General features: G+C 40.3%; 1 protein-coding gene across 1 annotated transcript in view; it reads left to right on the top strand.

Annotated features, from left to right (window-relative positions):
- PUB49 (plant U-box 49) overlaps positions 1-21,758 on the top strand; it is a 34,200-nt gene that overhangs the window by 9,277 nt on the left and 3,165 nt on the right. The window contains exon 7 of the mRNA XM_089154955.1: positions 21,354-21,727. Coding sequence (XP_089011081.1) covers positions 21,354-21,727 — 374 coding nt within the window. The remainder of the gene's footprint in view (positions 1-21,353; positions 21,728-21,758) is intronic.

The following is a 21,758-nucleotide window of genomic DNA, read 5'->3' as shown; positions in this document are numbered from 1 at the left end:
GAATAGTTACTAGGAGGGTATGTGAAGTATGTGATCAAAATATGTTGAGGTTTGGATGGCTGGTTAAAAGTAAATTGGGTTTTATGAAATTTGCAGGTTAGGGATGGATTTGGAAGTTTAGGGTTTCGACTAGTCAGATGGGGAGCAACTTTAGATGAAACATAAAGGGACTGGAGTAGGTTGTATGTTCACGGTACGGAAGGATTTTGATGGCTGTATGCAAAGTAATTGCAAAATTATGAAATAGAAACTTAGGGTTTTTGATGGTGGAATGGGGGCAGCAGTGTGGTTCTGGGCCTTTGGCATTGCTGGTGGTTTGGGAATGTTGTGGACAGGTTATGGAAAGATATTATGTTAGTTTCTTGTCATGTAATAGGGGTACTTATCTCTATTTCAGTTCAACTTGTAATTTCTGTCTTTTGCCCATGACTTCCCTAGGGACACAGGTGCAATTCTTGTAATACATTTAAAGTAATGAATATTGGCAAGGTGTTTCCATATTCTTGCCCACCTTTTTTGAGTTCTAGCATTTCTTTTCTTGTTCTTCTCCTCAATTGATTGGAACCAAAAACCTCCCCTTGGCCGAAACCCTGTAGTGGGCCCCATGCCACTCAAAAAAGGCCCACCTAGGGCTGGCTGAATCCTCTTAGAGGGGTATCTTGGTCAGTCCAAGCCCTAATTATTGGATAATTCCAATTTTCAAAATTTTAGTTTTAATTAATTGATGAGTGTTTGTGAAATTTAAAAGTAACCGCAAGCGCACAATATCGTGTAGCTAACGGGTCGATCTCAGGGAGATATGCCACTTAGAATTCAACTTCTTAATAGTAATGCGAGAGTGGAATGATTCAATTTTTGTTAAACTAATTAACTAAACTAAATGATCCTAATCCATGCATCTAATGCAATCGAATTAAAACAAAAAATAAAGTAAACACAATCAATGCATAAATAAAAGACAGGAAAAAATTGCGAACAATATAAATAAAAGGAAAAGGTAAGTGATCCGAGGGTCAGCTCTGGATCGAGGGAAGGGGAGTATAATAATAATGACTTTGACCGTGGACCCTTTGCTGTAGCTTACAGTCCACCGATCGGGGGGAATATTAAAGAAAAAAAAACAGTCAGAAAGTAAATAACAAAGCAATAAACAAAGCAATAAAAGGAAAAGGAAGCCTTAACCAAAGAGAGGCACGAATGTAGGCATCTCTGATCGAGGATCCAGGGGAAGGGAGAACAATAAATGAATGTTGAAAGTAAATTGCAGAAAGTAAATAACAGAAAGTAAAATGGAAACCTTAACCAAAGAGAGGCACGATTGTAGGCATCTCTGATCAAGGATCCAGGGGAAGGGAGAATAATAAATAAATGCTGAAAGTAAATCCTAAATTAAGAATATGGAGGGGTAGATAGAAGCGGGAATGGAGGGAGGAGAGAAGATTAATAAAGAAGGTTACTTACTTGCAAATTGAACAAATGATTCGAATCTCAACCAACCCTAACAACCAGATCTAGATCTAGAATGATCTAAATCTGCAATTGCTAGACCCAGAGAAAAACGAATCTAAAAAGTTGAAACTTGAACTTGAATTGCATTACATAAAAAAAATTAAACCTAAACATTCAATCTAGAGATTAAAATCTCACAAATGCAAGCAAAGAAAACTAAAGAAAGCCTAAATAAACCAAAGAGAAAATAAAATGTGCTTCTCCTAAGCTCTAGAACACCTTCTCCCTTGATGGAGTATGCTCTCCTTTTATAGAGTTTACATGAGATATGAGGCACGACTGAATTTGAATAAAACTCAAATTCTTATCTGACTCAACCAATTAGGGTTTTGACGTACCAATCGGATGGACTTAGAGATATCAAATACATAATTCCACTGTTGGATTTTAGGTTTAAGAAGTCGTAAAGCTCTCCTCCAAAAATTAGCTCAATTGGACACCAAATGACCGTTCGATGAAGGGCTTCATCGAAACTGGACAGAGACATTCAAAAACGGGATTTTTGCCTCTTCCTTCTCTAAATATAATTCTTTTTCCTCTTTTTCTTTCTTTAATCAAATCCCAAATAGGAAATAAGATATTGAGGTGTGCAATGACTCTTTTTTCTCTATTAGGACTCTATCAATAATATCTCTGTAGATTTGATTAATAATTTCTAATCTCAGCCGTAGATCAAAATTTGCTTATTTATCTCTAAAATACTTTGGAGTTGGCCCATAATCACATCTCTGGCCCATCATGCTCCGGGTCAAGCCCATTTTCGCATTTGAGAATTTGAATGGACCTCTTGACGTGTAAAATCGCATGTTTAATACCCAAAACTCCAAATATTCGCTCAAGTCCTGAAAATTCATAAAATCTGCAAAAACAACATAAAACCCAAGGTAGCTCCACTCAAAGTGTATAAAATATATGCTTTATGCCCTAAGATTTCACACATAAATGTGTTCATCAATGAGTTTCAGTTAGTTAGAAAGTCAAGTTCAAGTTAACAAAAAGATCTCGAGTCTTGGGACTCTTCTTTAAAGATAAGATTCTCAACAGTCTTTATTTACAAGAAGAGTTCCTTTGTGTTTAAGCCTTAGGGGAAATCTATTCTCGAGGAGATTTCCGTTGGTCCTTTATTATTTATTTGGACGGTTGTGATTAATATGGTGTGGTCTTGATCTATAAAGGAATCCCATTTAGAGTTAAGGTCTTTACTAGGCTATAAATAGCCTATTCTTTCTTTGTATTCCTTAAGTCTGATTATTGGAATAAGAATTATTGAGTTGAAGACTGTGGTTCCTGTTTGAGGGGGCCACGACGGATTTTAATTAAGTAGTTCTTCAAAGATCAGCTCCCTTCTTAAGTCTAGGATTCATCTTTCAATGTCCAGCATCTACAAACATTCAAGCACTCTTCATCAAGAACTACAGAAGCCTATGAGTAGGTACAACAGATCCCCATCCCCTTCCTTCCCCTCTCACACCCACCGCACACCCCTCCCATTCCCCTGCCATTGTTAGCCCCTCTCTCACCCTCCACTTTTTTGCGCAAGCCACCCAGCCCCTCCCCCTGGCTGCCATGACCGGGCAGCAACAATCCTCAAACCCCCACGACACCCCAGCACCTCCCCTACCCCACGAAACCCCCCACCCCCTCCACACTTCTCGGCGCTGTCTCTCTGCCTCTTCCTCCTAGCGGCAGAAACAGAAAGCAGAGAAGAAGGAAAAAAGCATAAAAAGAAAGAAAGAAGAAAGAAGGAAATAAAAAAGAAAAGAAACAAAGGTAGAAATAGAAGAGATCCTTTTCCCTTTCAAAATTCAACCCATATCCATCATTATATTATTTCTCAAACCCAATTCTATTTTGAACCCTAATTCCCTTCCACCATATTGTTTCTCCTAATATTAAATAGACCATCCCATCCAGGCTTTGAGTTTTCCCATGTAATTTAGATTGATCCTTTTCGACCTACATCTTTTCCCTATCAACCCTTTTCCCTCCTAAGATATTCCAATAACTTTCTTGGGTATCTATAGGCATCCCATTATATATTTAAAATTATTTACTAGAAGATTCTGGGCAAACCCTTAATTTGAGGGAAATTATTATGGAAACCCGAACCCTAGAGTTGGGTTTACATCACTCATGCTCATCTTCTTCAGCACAATCTTCTCCAACCTTCTTTCCTTGTTCTTCATCTATTGTTCATTCTCCTCCTTTCTAACTTTCCAATGGTTGAATTGGATAATGGAGTAGCTAGGATGAGCTGGCATTTGTGGAAAATGAAAACTGTAAAAGGAGATGCTAGGGTTTCAGGAAGTGGGGACTAGAAGAAGTGGGGGTGGGGATGATCCAACTTATATTTTAGTGAAAGCAACAGTTTGAATGATTGAAGACATTCTTGGATGGACGAAAAGAGAAGGTGGTGGTCACTGGTGCATAAGCATGTCATGCCATTGTACCTCATTGGTAGCAACAAACAAAACTCAATTCTATTCATCAATGTGTTTTCAATACTTACCCGTGTAACAACTTTATCTTAAATACTCAAAAATAGACTCCTAGACTGAAAATTAAAGGCTGAACCCAATTCTTAACCCATTTGATGCAGTTGATTGGGGAGAGTCCCCAAGGTAGCACACTTCCAAGTTCTTCAATGAAATCAGCCCTAAAAAAGAAATTTCTTTGAACTAGGCTATAGTGGGGGTAATTTGGGATATTTCCAACAGTTGGATTTAAATTAAACTTTGAGGGATTGGTACACAGGTCCTAAGGGTGATATGGTGTGGAATTTGGCCTGATCCGATGGCTGGTTCAGAGTCCTAAATTTGGTAGGAATTTGAATCCTGGTATGATTCCAGCGGTTAATGGGTCTAGAGGACCTAGATGAAGCTGTAATTTTATATGGTAAATCTGACTTGGAAATTTTGGTGTCTTAAGGATCCACAAATCAAAGGAAAAAAATGTGGTTTTTTTTTTGGGGTTGGAGGTCAAAACCTCAAGCTTCAATGAGAGATGGAATGTTTGAGATTTCTTCTTCTCCTTACGCTAGGAATCTGGAATACGTAGATGGTCTGAAATTTTACAGACCAACCTGATTGAACTCTGGTATTTTAAACACCAGATTCCTCTTTTCACAACTTTTGACTCTCACAGCTAATGCTGAAAACCAGAATTTACTTAACCTAGTCTGCTTTATTTCTCCACGATGGGGCGTATAAATAATATCAGATAACGCCTTACAACTTGCAATTTAAAAGGAAAAGGACTCTTAAAAATAGAAATAATAAAAGGAAGGACTCTAGTTAATTGATACCTGGACGCTTAAAACTTAAAGGGCTAACCCGGTGTGGAGGGCTTTCGCCCAGGTAGGGTGCAGAGGTGTAATTTTCCTATGCAGCCTTGCACCAGTAATTTTCTTGGAGTGGCTTGTTTCAATAACTTAACATCAGGCTACAACTGTGGTCCATCGGCTATTGTGCCAAGGCTCGCCTGCTTGGAGGCTTAAAACTGAAATGGAAAAAATATATTAAGAAATGACCATGCTGCCCCCTGTTGATGATACCCCAAGGAACATGCTTATTTTTGTCTCCTGGGGTCTTGGTTCTCCTTTTCGGTCTTCTGCTTAAAGATCTTGTATTCATTCTTTCTCTTTAATATAATTGTTTATTCATCCAAAAAAAAACTTAAAGTTAGGCAGAACTTACATAATTAAAGTAATTAGTTTTAACTATTCTTGTACTTACCCTAGGCAGCTGACTTTGAGGCCCATGACCGCATAAACCTATTGAACAAAGGCCAAAAACCCAAAAAAAAAAACCAAATTTTAAAAAAAAAAGGATTGGGAGTAGAATGGCTTATTGATCCATGATCTCAAGCCCTTTATTTATAATTAAGTGGAAAGTAGAATATTACAAGGAATAGAATTCTATATGAATACAAACTCTAACTTAACTCCTATACAAACTCTTATTAGACTCCTAATAGAATCCAACACTCCCCCTCAAGTTGAGGCATAGATATTACTCATGCCTAACTTGCCTACAATAGGAAGGAAATCTCTTTCTTTCAGTCCCTTAGTGAAAACATCTGCTAATTGGTCTTCAGATCTTACAAAAGGCATGCAGATAAGCCCTTGTTCCAACTTTCCTTTGACAAAAAACCTGTCAATTTCAATGTGCTTAGTTCGATCATGTTGCCTTTGGATTATTAGCAATACTAATAGCAGCCTTGTTGTCACAATATAACATCATGGGGTTTGGAACTTGGACTCCAATATCTTGCAGCAAGCCTTTCAACCATAGTAGCTCACAAACTCCACGAACCATAGCCCTATATTCAGCTTCAGTACTAGATAAAGCTACCACATTCTGTTTCTTACTTCTCCAAGTGACTAGATTACCTCCAATAAAGGTACAGTAACCTGAAATTGACTTCTGTCTGGAGATCCAGCCCGATCTGCATCGGTGTATGCTTCTACTTTTAGATTATCGGTGGGTGACAAAAGTATTCCTTTTCCAGGAGTTCCCTTCAAATCTTCGTAGTATTACGATAATGACCTTCATATGAGCTAAATATGGATCATGCATGAATTGACTCACTATACCTACAGCATAAGCAATGTACGGCTTGGTGTGAGACAAGTAGATAAGCTTCCCTACCAGCCTTTGGTATCTTCCTTTGTCCACTGGTTCTCCCTCTTTTTCTTTAAGTTTAGCTCCAGCTTCAATAGGGGTATCAACTACTTTACACCCCAACATTCCCACTTCTGATAATAGATCTAGGACATACTTTCTTTGGGATAGGAATATACCTTTATTTGATCGAGCCACCTCAATCCCTAAGAAATCTTGTAACTTCCCTAGATCTTTAATTTCAAACTCTTTGCCAAGATAGTTCTTCAACTTTTGAATTTCTTCACCATCATTCCTGTGATGACAATATCGTCTACATAGACAATGAGAAGTGTGATGTTAGTATTTGACTTCTTGACAAATAGTGTATGATCAGCATTGCTTTGCTTGTACCCAATAGAAGTCATTGCCTTCTGAAGGCGTCCAAACCAGCATCTAGGAGACTGTTTTAACCCATATATTGACCTCTTCAACCGACAGACTTTCCCTGCAGTATTGTCATCGGAAAAACCATGTGGGATTTCCATATAGACCTCTTCTGCTAACTCCCCATGTAAGAAGGCATTCTTTACGTCTAGTTGGTGCAAGTTCCAGTGTTTGTTCACAGCTACAGACAATAGAACTCTGACAGTATTTAGTTTCGCAACTGGGGCAAAGGTCTCCTGATAATCAATCCCATAGGTGCGGGTAAACCCCTTTGCAACTAGTCTAGCTTTCAACTTGTTGACTGATCCATCCATATTTTGTTTAACCACAAATACCCATTTGCAGCCCACTGGTTTTTTTTCTGGAGGAAGTGTAACCAGCTCCCAAGTGTCATTTTTCTTCATTGCCTGCATTTCCTCTACCATAGCTTCCTTCCATCTCTTATCAGCATAGGCTTCCTGCCAACTTTTAGGAACAGATACAGATGATAGAGAGGATATAAAAGCACGGTAGGAGTCAGACAAAGAGTTATAAGAAACATATTTAGCTATGGGATGTTGAGTACAAGATCTGACCCCTTTTCTAACAGCAATAGGAAGATCAGAAGAAGATACCTCAGTAGAATCGATTACGGAGCAGCGAGAGCGAAGTGGTAACGTATCCCCTTTCTCCACCGCTTTAGCCGGTTGTATTTCTTCCTCCGATAAGTCCGCACCTCTTTATTTTGGTCAATCTGGTTTTGAAAGACCCCAACGGTGTGTGTCTCACGAGAGTGGTCTCCCCTTGGCTAGGTTCTTCACATGGTTCGGAAATTGAAGGGGGAGGATTAGAGTCCTCGGGTATCTTGGCGAAGTCTCCCCCGGTCGGGGAAACTCTTCTGGGACTCTTAAGTTGTGTTGGTGTGTGAAAGGAAGATCTAGAGTCGGAAAGAACACCTCTCCTCTAGGACTCTCCCCCTGGAGAGGTGTATAGTAAGGGCAAAACTCATGAAAAAGTACATCCATGGATACAATGGTTTTCTTGGAGGGAGGATGATAACATTTGTACCCTTTCTGAGTAGCAGAATACCCCAAAAATATGCAGCGTAGGCTGCGGGGAGCCAACTTACTCTGGTGGGCTGTGATTCTGGCATAACACACGCATCCAAAAACCTTTGGGGAAATAACAAAAGAAGAGGCTCCTAGAAGAATCTCATTAGGACATTTAAAACCAAGTATCCTACTGGGCATCCTATTCATAAGGTAAGAAGCAGTGAGAATAGCATCACTCCAGTACTGGTCAGGTACATTCATAGCAATCATAATAGAACGGGCTATCTCTAAGAGATGCCGATTCTTCCTTTCGGCCACCCCATTTTGGGCAGCCGTATCAACGCAACTAGTCTGATGTATTATGCCAGAGTCAGAGAGATATCTTTGAAATTCACCATCAATATACTCTGTGCCATTGTCACTGCGAAGGATCTTCACAGTGGCATTGAACTGAGTTTTAATCATATTATGAAAATCACGAAAACATCGGAAAACTTCATTTTTTTGTTTTAAAAGATAAATCCATGTAGAACGAGAGTGACAATCAATAAAAGTAACAAAGTACCTATGGCCAGTGATAGACACACGTCGGCGGGGGACCCCACACATCAGTATGAATTAACATAAAAGGAATATTTTTTCGATTATGAAGAGAAGGTAAATAAGTAGAACGAGTCTGCTTCGCAAAAATGCAGGCTTCACAAAAAAAATCATCCTCATTACAAGAAGAAACTAAATCAGGAAATATTTTCTTAAGAGTTCCTAGAGGGGGGTGACCTAGCCTACGGTGCCACTGATGAAGGTCTGATATTACCGAATGGACCTGATTAGAAGATGTAGTCAGAGCAGAAGTAGATCCTTCAATCGGCTCGAGCAAATAAAGTCCATTGTCTAGTTTACCACGTCCAATCTCCTTCCCCGTTACCAGATCCTGAAAGACACAATAAGATGGGAAAAATGTCACTTTACAATTTAAGTCATGTGTAAGACTGCTGATAGAGAGCAAGTTAGTAGAGAAAGAGGGAACATGTAAAACTTTAGACAAAGACAGGGGATGGAGAATGTTGAATGGTCCCTTTTCCAGCAATGGAAGAATAGGAGCCATCAAGCAATTCGAACTTTATCCTTTCCGGAAGTTGGAGAATATTGTAAGAAAAAAGAGGATAAACCTGTCATATGATCTGTGGCTCCGGTATCAATAATCCAAGGAGTAGAAAGCGAAGAAACTTGGAAGCTTGTAAAAGTTTTACTGAAGTAGCAAGGTAGGAGTTGGTTTGATTAGTAGAGGAAGCGAGTGGTAGAGGTTGTACCGCAGCAGTAGAAGATTGCGAGAATACGTCGCAAAGAAGTTAACTCCTCCTGTGAGAGACCAACATCTGCAGAGGGTCTTTGTGGAAAGCTGTCTCGAGAGATATGAGCTTTCGATTTTCCTTTTTTTGTGCTCTTTTTTTCTCAAAATCAGCAGGCTTCCCATGGAGTTTCCAACAATTTTCCTTAGTATGATAGGGTTTGTGACAGTGCTCACACTTGACAATCTCCTTAGCCGGATCAGATTTAGTGCGAACATTTGTAAAGCTGATTTCTCCAAAATAGGAGTATGAAGCATGGCTAATCGACGACTTTCCTCACCTGTGAACAAGAGCATAAGACTGTTCTAGTGTAGGAAAGGGAGAACGACTTAAGACTTGTACTCTGATCTGATCGTACTCCACGTTCAAACCTGCCAAGAAGTCATATACTCGAATCTTATCAATGTGCTTCTTATAAGTCGCCACATCATCTGGATTAGTGGGGTGATAATCCCCATAATGATCCAACTCTTGCCAAAGAGATCGCAACTCAGCATAATAGTGGGCCACAGTCAGTTCCTTTTGGGTAGTCTCATGAAGCTTCTTTCGTAGCTCATAAACACTGTGCATCATTCCCCAACTGTCCATATGTTTCAGTAGTAGCCTTCCAGATTTGGGCAGCAGTATCAAGTAATAGATATCCACGGGCAATATTTGGAATCATGGAATTCAAGAGAAAGGACATAATAAGAGAGTCATTCGAGATCCATTTTTCCTGGGAAACGCCTGTGGTAGAAGGTTTGATAGTGGTGCCCGTAATGTATCCAACAAGTCCTCTTCCAGCAATAGTTAAGTAAGCAGATCGTGACCAAATCAAATAATTTGTCCCATCAAATCTTACCGAAAGAGGATGAAAATTTGGGTAATGTTCGGGGCGGCCGGGAGCAGTAGTACCATCGATAGTTGCCATGTTGAAAAAATTGTCTGCAGTTCTTCAGTCACCTTGTGAAAAAAAACGAAAACGTCGCACAATGCAATAGCCAAACAATGATATGATCAAATCTCCCTTTTTTTTTTTTTTTTTTTCTCTCTCTCTCTCTCTCTCTCTCTCTCTCTACTAAAACAAATAAACTCTGAAAAATATGAACCCTTGAAACATCATATATATATATATATATATAAAATAGGATTGGTTCAGGTGGGCTTAATTATGGGAACAAAATCTGGTTCAGAAATATGGTCTGGTTTGGTCCAGGCTTAATGGGTTTTGGAAGGGCCAGCTTAATGGGTTTTAGAAGAGCAGCTTAAGAAGGGAGACGGGATTTAGAAGAGCAGCTTAAGAAGGGAGACGGGATTTAGAAGGGGTTACCTGGTTCGATGGCAGAGGTGGGTGAATAAGACTCGGTTGATGACTGATGGCTGAAGACGATGATGGCAGCGATGGCTGAAGACGATGAAGACAGCTATGGCTGAAGACGATGAAGACAGCGATGGCTGAAGGAGTCTGGTTCCAGAAATTCAGAATATCGTTCCAAAAAAAACTGCGATGGTGATGGAGTGCAGCGGATCTTTTTTCTCTTTTTCTTTTTCTTCTTTTCTGTTCTTGGTGTTGTCGATTTGAATGCAGCGGTACTAAATATCAGCCAGAGAGGACGATGAGTTTCGATGGTTACTCAATTGGTTTGAAGAATCGATTGGTTTGAAGAACTGCTAAAAAAAAACGATGGGTTTCGATCCTTTTCTACGACAGAGATAGCAAGAGAGGGGAGGAGGTAAGTTCGACACTCTTCTCTCTTTTTTTTCTTAATTCCCTAATCGAGATTAGGCTCTGATACCATGTAGAAATAAACGATTGTAGTAGAATGGCTTATTGATCCATGATCTCAAGCCCTTTATTTATAATTAAGTGGAAAGTAGAATATTACAAGGAATAGAATTCTATATGAATACAAACTCTAACTTAACTCCTATACAAACTCTTATTAGACTCCTAATAGAACACACTTATGTTGATTTGGGAAAAACTTTTTTTGTTTTCTTTTTTTTTTTTTTAAAAAAAAAAAACAACAAAAAGAGAAAGAGAAAATATTATTAAAAAAAAAAAAAAAAAATTAAAAAAAATAAACCGGCCCCATTAGGATTTTTTTTTTTTAAAAAAAAAAAAAAAAAAAGAAAGAAAAAAACCTAAGTGGTTGGGGTGTGGGGGGGATGGTAAAAAAAACAAGAGAAAAAGAGGGGAGAAAGGAGGAGAGGGGGGGGGGAGGGGGAAAAACCCCACCCCCCAGCGAAGAGGGAAAAAAAATGAATGGTTATGGGGGGGGGGGGTGGAGGGGAGAATAACAAAATAAGAAAAAAAAAGAAAAAAGAAAAAAAAAGTGTTACTTACACCTTAAGTAACCAAATGGTAAAAGGGGAAATCTATACTAATGTGCATATGGCTCTAGTGTACCCCCACGGTACGCAGAGAGCCATCTAGCCCCTTATTATAGATTAATAGTGTACGACCTAATTACCATAAAGTGGCCTATTACATTAAAATTCATGGCATTGAAGGCCCAACATGAGTCTACCCTGGAGACTTTTTTTTCCGGTTAAGTAATAGTTTATATCAACACCTCAATTGGAAAGAAATACCCCCCAGGGGAGGGGGAGAAGGGGGCATCCCAAGCTGAGTAACCCTAGGAGAATTTAGTCCCAAGGTAACAACAATGTGCCTGTTTCTTTGGTTATCTATAAGATGTTTAGGGGACAAAAGAGAATTTTGATGTCATGTCCTTTTAGACGGCCTTCTAAATCTATCCAGGGATCTAGATTTGGGAGTCCATCTGTTAAGATTATGCTCCACCCAAATGTGGGAAATAAAAGCACTATGCAAATGTTTCCCTATAGTACCATAGGTCCCTCAAAAATGGAGGCAAACCAACAGATCTCAGTAGCAATGGGCTAAGGATGTCTAGAAATGGGCCAAATGGAGGTGAGAGCAAGGAGCTAGGTGGGTATTGAAAAAGGCAGGTAAAGAAGAGGTGATGTGAACAAGGTTGACCCCCCTATAATTGGGTCCAAAACCCAGGCCCAATTGGTGCACCAAAGGGCTGGCCGAACCCTTATAGGGGTATTTTGGTTATTTTGACATAGTTCGAGTGTCTTAGCTTTGGGTCCCATTTGATCCAATGTGTTCTCTGGACCCTAAATCTGTTTTTATTTTGTTTTTTCTGTTTATTTTTTTGCAAGTTGTTTGAGAGTCCTTGTGTAGGTGAGATCCACAGTTAGGTTGGGATCACACAACTTGATTTCACTTTAACCTCCTAATTGTTAAGACTCCATATCTACCTGTAGAATTTGGATTGAGTCTAGAGATTTTTTATTTTTTTTGAGTTTTTGGGGGTCAAAAGATGGTGGTCCAATTGGAATCTATTTTAAATTAAGATTCCTTTTGGATTAGTTGGTATTATTTCCCAAGATGGTTTCTTTTGTGGTTGTTATTGAGTTGTAAAGGGAATGCTAGTCTATGACGGTTCCCTAGTTGAGTCAATTAGGTTTCCTTATCAAAATCCAAGTTTTCCTCTCCCCTTGTAAAACTATAAATAGCCCACCCTACTTCATTGTAAAGGAAGTTGAATTTGATGAATAAAACTTTTAATTTAGAGGCAAGTAACGTTGTGGTCTTCTTAGGAGGGCCATGGCGAATTTGAGTGATCTTCTTCAAGTTCAGCAATCAATCTTCAAAGTCCACTGACAGTCCAACTCTGACAGCAGCCTGCCTTCTACTCCAAGTATACAGCCTACTGATAGCCTCGCTTCCAAACCCTAATGCCTTTATGGTGCCTTTTCTATTTTTCTGCAATTTTCGGACTTTTTCTTAGACCTAAATTCGAGGGCAGATGACAATCTAACCGTTAGGTCTGTCCCAAACTTTAGGAACATTATCCCCCTAACACTATTGACCTTTCCTTCCAGTTTCAGCCCGATTAGACCAACCCAAACCCTAGTCATACCCTATCCCTTGTTTGACAGAAACTCTCATAACTACCAAATCCTTCAACCAAACCCTAAATGCATCTGCACCCCTTCTCCTATGTTTGATCTCAGTCCCAATCAAATCCAAGAATCCCAAACCCCTTAGGACTCACCACTTATGACTCTTTAAAACCTATCCTAACCCAACTAGAACTAACCCAAATGTAGTCTACTTTATCTGAACTTACAAAGACTAACAGCAGTTGTCACATCCACCCAACCGGTACCCTACCTGGCATACCCGAGTGTGTGATCCACAGCCTCGAAGACCAAGTATCGAGGTAATCAACCTCCCACATAGACAATAACATAATCATGAACGTAAATAATCAATGTGCAAAAGATAAACAAAAGATCCAAATAAGGAAAGAATAAATCACATATCATCAAAGTATGAAAGATATCAAAATGTCTAAATCAATAAGTAAAGTGAGGCAGAATCTCACTCTACAAACAACAGAAAGTAGATCGCAAGTCAAAAGAAGATTACAACTGGTTCTAAAGACAAGAAAGAAAGATATAACAAACTAAGCTAGAGTCTATTCTACTTTATAAAGAATGTCTTCATAAACATAGACTTCATCAATGACACTCAGACGCTCCCAAGTAGGGCTAATCCTGGTAACAAGTAAGACCACTCGAGGAATCCTCAATGTAATCTTCATGGTTGCCAACACCTTGCGTGAAGTACGCATCTTCAGTTTGCGCTTCCTCATATTGACCTTCATAGTCATCAATACCTGTAGAGTAATCTAACAAAAGATATTGTACAAAAAGGAGTGAGTTTCAATGAAACTCAGTAAGGTAGTTAACCCATAACAACATAAATAGCAGGAATTCAAAGCAACATAAGATGCTATATGATATGAAACACGTGATGCATTATGATTCTAACTCTTATGTATGCTAGTCTGTATTGGCAGACATGCTTTAAGTCATAGCACCATACTTCTTTAGGAAGGTCTCATCACACAAAACCTTTTGGTAGTGGGTCCGGCATCCCTCGGGACATTCCATGGCTGGGGGTTTAAGTCACCACTCTCTCACATCATCATTGGTCTAAGTACTGGCGCATGTCAGGGTCAAAGCCTAGCCAAATGCAAGTCTCCTACTTAGTTACATCAAGTCAGATCCAGATACGTCCATTCCTCGCCCCTGGCGATCTTTTCCGGTATCCTTCACACTAGAGTCCTCATAGTCCCTGACTACGGACTCATCAACCCTATTGGTTATCCACATATGGTAAACGGGAAGCTCTCACGTCCCCTCACGGGTTGGTTACCGGTCTTGAGCGCCCATGAATCCCCATGCTACCACGGGTCGTTCGGTCTCAATACCCCTCCGATTAGGGTCTGACATAACAGGACATCCTAGCCAAACACTACTAGACAGGCTTAAATATGTCATCCAACAGTTTAGGAAGGTGTCCAAAGGGCATCTCAGGAAACATCCCATAATATTCCCGTAGTTGTCCAAGGACAGAAGTGTCAAAAGGACACCTCCCCTTTCCAAACCATATTTAATCATTCACAAACATAAATCCATCATATCACATATATGGTAACTTCTTATATGGAAAGAAATCAATAACAACATCCAACTTGTATATAACTGGTAAGTAAATCATACATGAATCAATTTAGCATAAACAAGTAATGCTACTGTAATCAAGGTAGTTGCATCAGTAGTATATCAGTGTAAGAATCTAATTAAGGAAATAAATCAAAGAGATTCAAATATAGGAACTAGATTCTTGCAATCTATGTAATTAAGGAAATAACCATCCTTACCTTATATAACTAGCAAAGGATCTTGGGGGAATCAAGTAAGACCTTTTCTAAACTTGGAAAGAAAGTCCTAAACAAGTATATATAACATATTAGGAAAGATACCTAAAAGGAAGGAAATCAAATCATCCAAAACAGATCCAAATATGAGGTTGCTGTCCTCATTGGTCGATTGATTGGTCTACTGTCTCATTCGACCAATCGGTCTACCAACAGAGACAGTGGCATACAAAATCAGAGATTTTTGAATACAAAACCGAATTTGGTGGTTCAAAAGGGTACCAAACAAGAGGGAATATGTGAGGATAGTATGCTAGTATATAGAGGACTTCAAAACTCTAATCATATCAAGTCTTCAAGTTACAAATTAGGAAACAAAAACTTACCATAATTAGATCAATCATGGTTCTTGAAGAATTCATAGCAAAATTCATGGACGAGAAACTATAGGATGATGGATCACTAATATGATAAAGGATTCATGAAAAGCATGCATAGATTCTTTAGAGAAATAGATCTAAGACTGTAGAACATCAATCTAAATAAGGAAAGAGAATAGATACATGTTTTCCTTCAAAAGCGAGTGATGATCTTGATGAAGATCATCCACCAAGCTTTAGATCCTTAGGAAAAGAGAGGGAATGAGTAAAGAGATAGTTGCAACAGAGATGCAACATCGCCTCTACTGTCCTCAATCAGAAAAGGAAAGAAAAGTAATGGAAAATCAAAGACGAAACATAGAAGAGGATGATCACATATCTTTTTGTGCAAATGCAAGAGATTTGACGAATCCGTCAAGAGAATCACCAAGGATGCAAGGGAGATGACTTGCAGAGGGCTCTGGTTCGTTCCAAAGAGTTTGGAGGCAGAAAATACGAAGTAGACTCAAGATTGGACTTAAATAGAGCAAGCAAAGACCTAATCAGCAAATCAGATCACATTGGTCGATTGATTGGTCGACTGGTCCAGTCGACCAATGAGTCGACCAATCAGGACAACAAGTCCAAAACAGTGAAATGAAGGCTCATATCAAATCCAAACATAAAGGGGTTTTGCACACACACCAAGTGACTTACCTAGTAGGTAGAAATGCCTTTGAACCAAGTCAGAGAGTACTCCAAGTCCATCAACTAGTTCCTTCTTTATCAGGGTGCAGTTTCCATAAATGGAACACTATCATCAACACTCATGGATTCTAAGCCAAACACCAAGTCTTCCACTGGGATGGCCCATAGTTGACTTCTTACTTTACTTCGGGTTGTCGGACCTACAAACAACAGGGATTTCGGGTCAAGGTTAGGGCTAGGTTTCACAACAGTCCCTTCCTAAGCCCAATCGAACCTTGAAACTGCATCCATTAAAGCCCTAACCTGGAATTTCAATTATGGAATTACATTGCGACAACCACCAAAACCCTGAGACCCACCCTTCTATTCAGCCTTAAAACCCAAAAACCTAATCCTATACTTAATTCCCAGATCTAAAACCCAGTTACAGCATAGTACTACCCTCTAAAACCCTCATTCCTTGAAGCTTCACCCTGGCCAAAACCTCCAAGACCTAAACCTAACCTTTGAACCCCAAGAGCTCTTAAATTACAAGCTTTTACAACTCTAGAAGACTGGCGTTCACAGAAAGAGGGTCCTAGGGTGACCCAACTTTAGGGTTTAATTTCGAATTCTCAAACCCTAGAATTTGGGTTTACATCAAGAGGTGTGGGGTACTTTGGGCTTTGGTGTATAAAATGTAGGATATGCTGGTTTGAATGTTGCGGTGGAGGAGCATGGATTAGGTGGGAAGGCATTGAGAGAAAGTTCTCTAGACAATGAAGGCTTGGTGGAGGATGTGGCTTTTGAACCAAGCAAGCTTGGCCTAGTGTATTTTTTTTCGGGGGGAGGGGGAGCAAATAAGATTCTATTTGTAAGAGGTGGAGAAAGATGAATTCTTGGAAGGGAGCTAGAGGAGTTGGTATTTAGGAAAAAGGAGGGGGGTGGTGGGTTTGGGAAGAGGAGAGGCTAGATGGGTCTATATCATGAGGGAAGGGGGAGGGGGTCTAGGATTCGGAATTTGTGAAGTGGGTGAAATGGCATAGCCTCGGTATACCCAAGGTGTCTATTGCTTAGATCCTAGCACATGGTAAAGGATGTTGAGAGGGTGACAATAGTCACTCCATAAGATGATGTTGGATCCGTCCACAATTTTGTAGGACATGGCGCAAAGGGCTAGAGGGCAAGAGAGAGGAGTTTTTGCTAAGTTTGGGTTTGCAGGCATTGAACCCAGTTGGTTGGAGGTGTTTGGAGATTTCTTGACCTTTCTAAAGGAAGCTACTAGGGATTCTGTGGCATGAATTGTGGACTTTGGAAGGGTGAAGACTCCACACTAGTAAATTCAAGATGATTAAAGAACTAAATTTTATCAAAACGAGCATATCAATGTAGGATAGAAGCTTGCCTTTCCAGACTGGGATTTTTTTCTAGATAAGGTCAAGCATGAGTGTAGCGGCGGCCATGGAGATTAACTGGGATAGGGGGACCCAAGTACTTTACAGGAAGGGAAAGAAAGGTGAACCCAGTGGGTTGGAGGAGGGTGGAGGAGAGGGGTTCAGAAGCTCTGGAAAGAAAGAGTTTGGATTTAAGGAGATTGATGCAAAGGTCAGAAAGAGATTTAAAGAGATGCAAGGAGGACATAATGGAGGAGGTGGAGGAGAATTCTGCTTTAAAAAAATTCATGAGGTCATTTGTGAAAGCCAAGTGAGATTCGTTGATTTGCACTTCGCAAGCGGTGAGATTCGATGAAGATTGGTTTTAGCTAGAAGACTACTGGAGAAGGCTTCGTAGGCAAGAGGGAAGAGATAGGGAGAGTGATGTGAACACGAAGAGGAGGCCCCTAGAAGCCGCAAGGGGGCTTAGTCCTCCTTAGTCCATTCGCACCCCTTTGGGGTTATTTTGTCTTTTCTGAATTATTTTGTTTATCTTGCATGATGGTTTCAGATTAGGAGTTGGTTGCCTGTTTCAGTTTAGCAGTGCCCACCTAGAGTCTTTTAATTAGGTTCTTATCTGGATAAGGTTAGTAGATAAGGTTCCTAGCTAGATAAGGAACCTAAGTTGTGGTCAATTAGGATTAGTGTTTGATTATGTTTTAAAGTTGTAAAAGGCTATAAATTCTCAAGCTTCCTACAGAAATTTTCAGTTTGTAATGAATAAAGAATTCTGAGTTTACAGCCAAGGAGGTGGCAGGGTTCCTTTAAGGGGGACGCTGCGGTTGTCAAATTGAGAGCATTCTGGTTTTCAACGTTCAGTTCTAAAGCACAGCATTCAGCATCGATTTCAGTGGGAGATCTCAACTTTAAGCTGCAATTTCAGATCAAGCAATGCCAGATAAGTTCGGCCCCCTTTTCCCCATCGCAGACTCCTTCCCCCGTTTTCTGCGCAGCCCAGAGAACCCAACCCCAGGCCTCTGAGACCCTCTGGAGGCCCTTCCCTCCCTGTTCAGGTCAGGGATCTCTTTCCCTTACCCTTGCAACTCCAGATTCTCATTCCCTCCCCAGCCTCCAATGCCCTCTAAAATCCCTCCCCTCTCTCAAGACACTGTTTCTGGCGCCGGGGGGGGGGGGAGGAAGGGTTTGCAGAAAACAAGAAAGAAAAAAGAGACAAAAAAAAATAAAAGAAATACCAGGAAGAAGAAAGAGTGATAAGAAAGATCAAAAGAAAAAGAAAGGAAAGAAAAAAAGATAAGAAAAGAGTCTTGGAGAAGTTCCCAATCCTTTCCTACCTCATCCCATAGGAATTTCAGACCTTTCCCACATATCCCTGGATCCTTTGTACCAAAGTCTAGCCCCTTTGGAAGCACCCATGGCTTACCAAAATTAGCCAACCCAAACCCAAAACTCTAGAATTACCCAAAATAAGAAAATTCTGCAATTTTATGGATCCCCTCCTCCTTGGTTTACATCAGAGAGTAGGCAGCCTTAGCAGATGCTAGTTTTCGTAGTGAAGAAGCCAGCTGGAAAACCATTGACAAGGACTGAGAATGTGGAGGTGGATAGAAAGTGGTCAGATGCCTTGTGTAGGTTGATTTAAGGAGGGCTGCTGGAGAATTGTGCTTTCCTTCAAAGCCTTTCACAATCTCGGAACAGAGGAGAATGTTGTCAGAGATGCTTTTTCTAGAGATCAACGTAGGTTGGTTAGGGCTGTCTCGGTGATGGATGATGAGTTGGAGGCGGTTGGCTTGGATTTTGGCTATAAATTTATAAATGATTGCAGAGAGAAATGGGTTTGAAGTCACGCTTTGAGGAGGCCTCAGGAGATTTGGGAGGAGGCAAAGGAAGGTTTGGTTGATGCGAGGGACAGGGCAATTGGCAAGTTAAAGCATTTTTTTCTTGTGTAGGAGGGAATAAAACCTGATTTCATGATTCATGCTGCTACTGGTGTAAGTAAGAATTCCATTAAGGCCAAATTTGACCAGGGGCAAATTGGTCATTTTGCCCTCCATTTTGGGGTACTGATGGGTCTTATTGGATGCAGAGTATTGTTAAGAACCCATATCTACTTCTATTTTTGAATTTGAGTTAGTCTTTGATTAGTAATGGAAGAGTCCTAGTCAGGTTAAGAGTCCTAGTTAGAGAAGGATCTCCTTAGTTGCACTCCACTTTTTCTACAGGGAGTCCAGATCTACTTCTGTTTTGAGTTTGAGTCCTTGGTTAGCAAGTTATGACAAAGTCCTTGTCTAATTAGGAGTTCTAGTTGGAATCCTATTTTCAAGTTGGATTCCTTCCTAAAGTAGGAATTTTTATTTTGCAAGTTCGAATTGAATAAAAGAATTCCTTTTATAGTTGCTTAAGTTGAATCTTAGTGTGTGAAGGAATTCCAACCCAAATTAGAGTTTTTTGTTGAGTCATAGTCCAAGTAGTCTTTTTATTTTGTTGCGTCCTACTAAGATTTCCTTTAAATGTAAGGCAATAAATAGAGCCACCCTTGTGTAAACAAATTAGACTTGATTATTAATTGAAGGAATTGAGAGTTGAAGTCATGGGTTCCAAGGAGGAATGCACACTGAGTTCTTTCTGTGAAATTTCAAATTCTCTCCATCCCTCTCACTTGCTGCTGCTTGGATAACCCTAGGAACTTGAAGAATGAAGACTTCACCTCCAGCCCTTCCCTAATCAAGTTAGTTCAATCCCCAACCCATACCCTATAACTCCCTTCTCTAGCCCTTGTGCACTTCTTCCTTGTGGCAGCAACAACCCCCATCCCCAACATTAAACTATAATTCCCCTACCCCTCCACCCTATTACTCTCCCCCTAGGATCACACCTCCCTTCCCTTACTAATCATCCCATAAAACTTCATCACAGCCGCTTCCCCTCATTAGATACCTAAAAATCTGCACTTCATCTTTTTTTTTTGGATGAATAAATAATATATTAAAGACAAGGAAACAAAAATACAAGGTCTTTAAGCAGAAGACCGAAAGGAAGAGCTAAGGCCCCTGGATACAACAATGAGTCTGTTCCTTGGGGTATCATCAACAGGGGGATGGGGGATGGCTAGCAGTCTAGAAGAAACATCAAAATAGATGGCTTTCCAAATCCAATCTATAGAGTGGGATTTGGAAGTCCATCTTCTAAGATTGCCCTCCCACCAAAGGTGATGGATAGAGGCACATTACATTAACTTACCAATCCGATCGCAAATGGAGGATCCTACAAAGTTTCTCAAAATCCAAGGCCAATCAAGGGAAAAACCTAAAGAACGCCTTGAGCAGGGCCAAATGGAAGCAAGGGCTTTTCCCTAGAGCAATCTGGAGAAAGGGCAAGAAAAAAATAGGTGGTCCGGGTCTTCCAAACCGTTCCAACAAAGGATGCAACTGGGGTTGAGTGGGATATGGCGGCCAATAAGGAACGGTTGGGTGGGAAGAGCATGGTTAAGGGCTCTCCAAAGGTTAGGGAGTGACGGGGGATGTAGCTTTTGAACTAGACCAAAGGGAGCCAGGGAGGCTTGGGGCTGTGGGGACGGTGGTGGTTCCAGGCTGAGGAATTGGAGAAGGTTTTGGAGGAGGAAGGCAACCAAACTGTTATGTCACAAGAGGAGCTAGAGATGGGGGGGGGGGAGAGACTCCCAAAATCTGCACTTCATCTTTTTCCTTCTAAAACCCTAGAAACCTAATTCATTCAAACTCTTATATCTCTCTAGCCAAATCCTACTACCCTTTCCCATCATATAAATCTACCCTAGAAACTCCCCCCCCCCCCCCCCTAAAAATAGAAGAAGAAGAGAAACCTAGCCGCAAAGATTGGAAGCCAAAAGCCCCTAGCCACAAGTAAAAATTCAACAAATACAGCTTTAAGAATTGACTAAGTGACATAAAACAGTAAAATTAAACCCTAAAGTGCTGCTTATTCTATAAAGAGTATCCTGAAGACCGGCTTCTGGTCTGGGTTACATCAGCTACCATTGGTTGGCCTGAAAATAGAAGCTCAAATTATTCTTTTGGAAACATTCCAGGTAGAGAATCGATGAAAACGTACGAGGATATCTCTCTGAATTACTCAACCCAACAACATTTCTTGAACTGTTTGATTTGCAGAACATTGAAACTCCTTACTTCACTTGAATTTTTATAGATTTGTTTAGTATTCTTGGTCATGAAGCTTCTTTTGCTCCTTTTGGTCAGAAATGAAAAGAATTGGTACAGATCCAGCTTATAACATAAACGCAACTGGAGATATCAAACAGATGCTACATGAGCTTGGAACTGAGAAGGGAAGGCAAACTGCCTTGCATGGTGGAGGTGGCAGCAAAGCACAGAGTGAAAGAGCTGCTGCACTTGCTGCTATTTTAGCTTCGAGATCCCAAATCAAAGAGGATTCAAAGTCTACTACGAATGGAGAAGTTAAACTGAATCAGTCTTACAGCATTGTTGATGCTGCATCTGCTTCAGTACATGGAAGAAGTGCTATGGCTGCTAAATCTGCAGCAAGTGATAAAACTGCTGCTCGGATAGCAATGCACATGGCAGGTGAACGGACACCAGTCAATGCCAAACTGGTTAGCTTGTCATTATTATTTTTTTTTAAGT

This window comes from Hakea prostrata, chromosome 5, assembly GCF_041222555.1.
Source record: "Hakea prostrata isolate BN-2017 chromosome 5, UWA_Hpros_2, whole genome shotgun sequence".
In the NCBI taxonomy this organism is placed as follows: Eukaryota; Viridiplantae; Streptophyta; class Magnoliopsida; order Proteales; family Proteaceae; genus Hakea; species Hakea prostrata.
The sequence above is the reverse complement of the archived record's forward strand: the minus strand, read 5'-3'. Positions and strand labels throughout refer to the sequence as shown.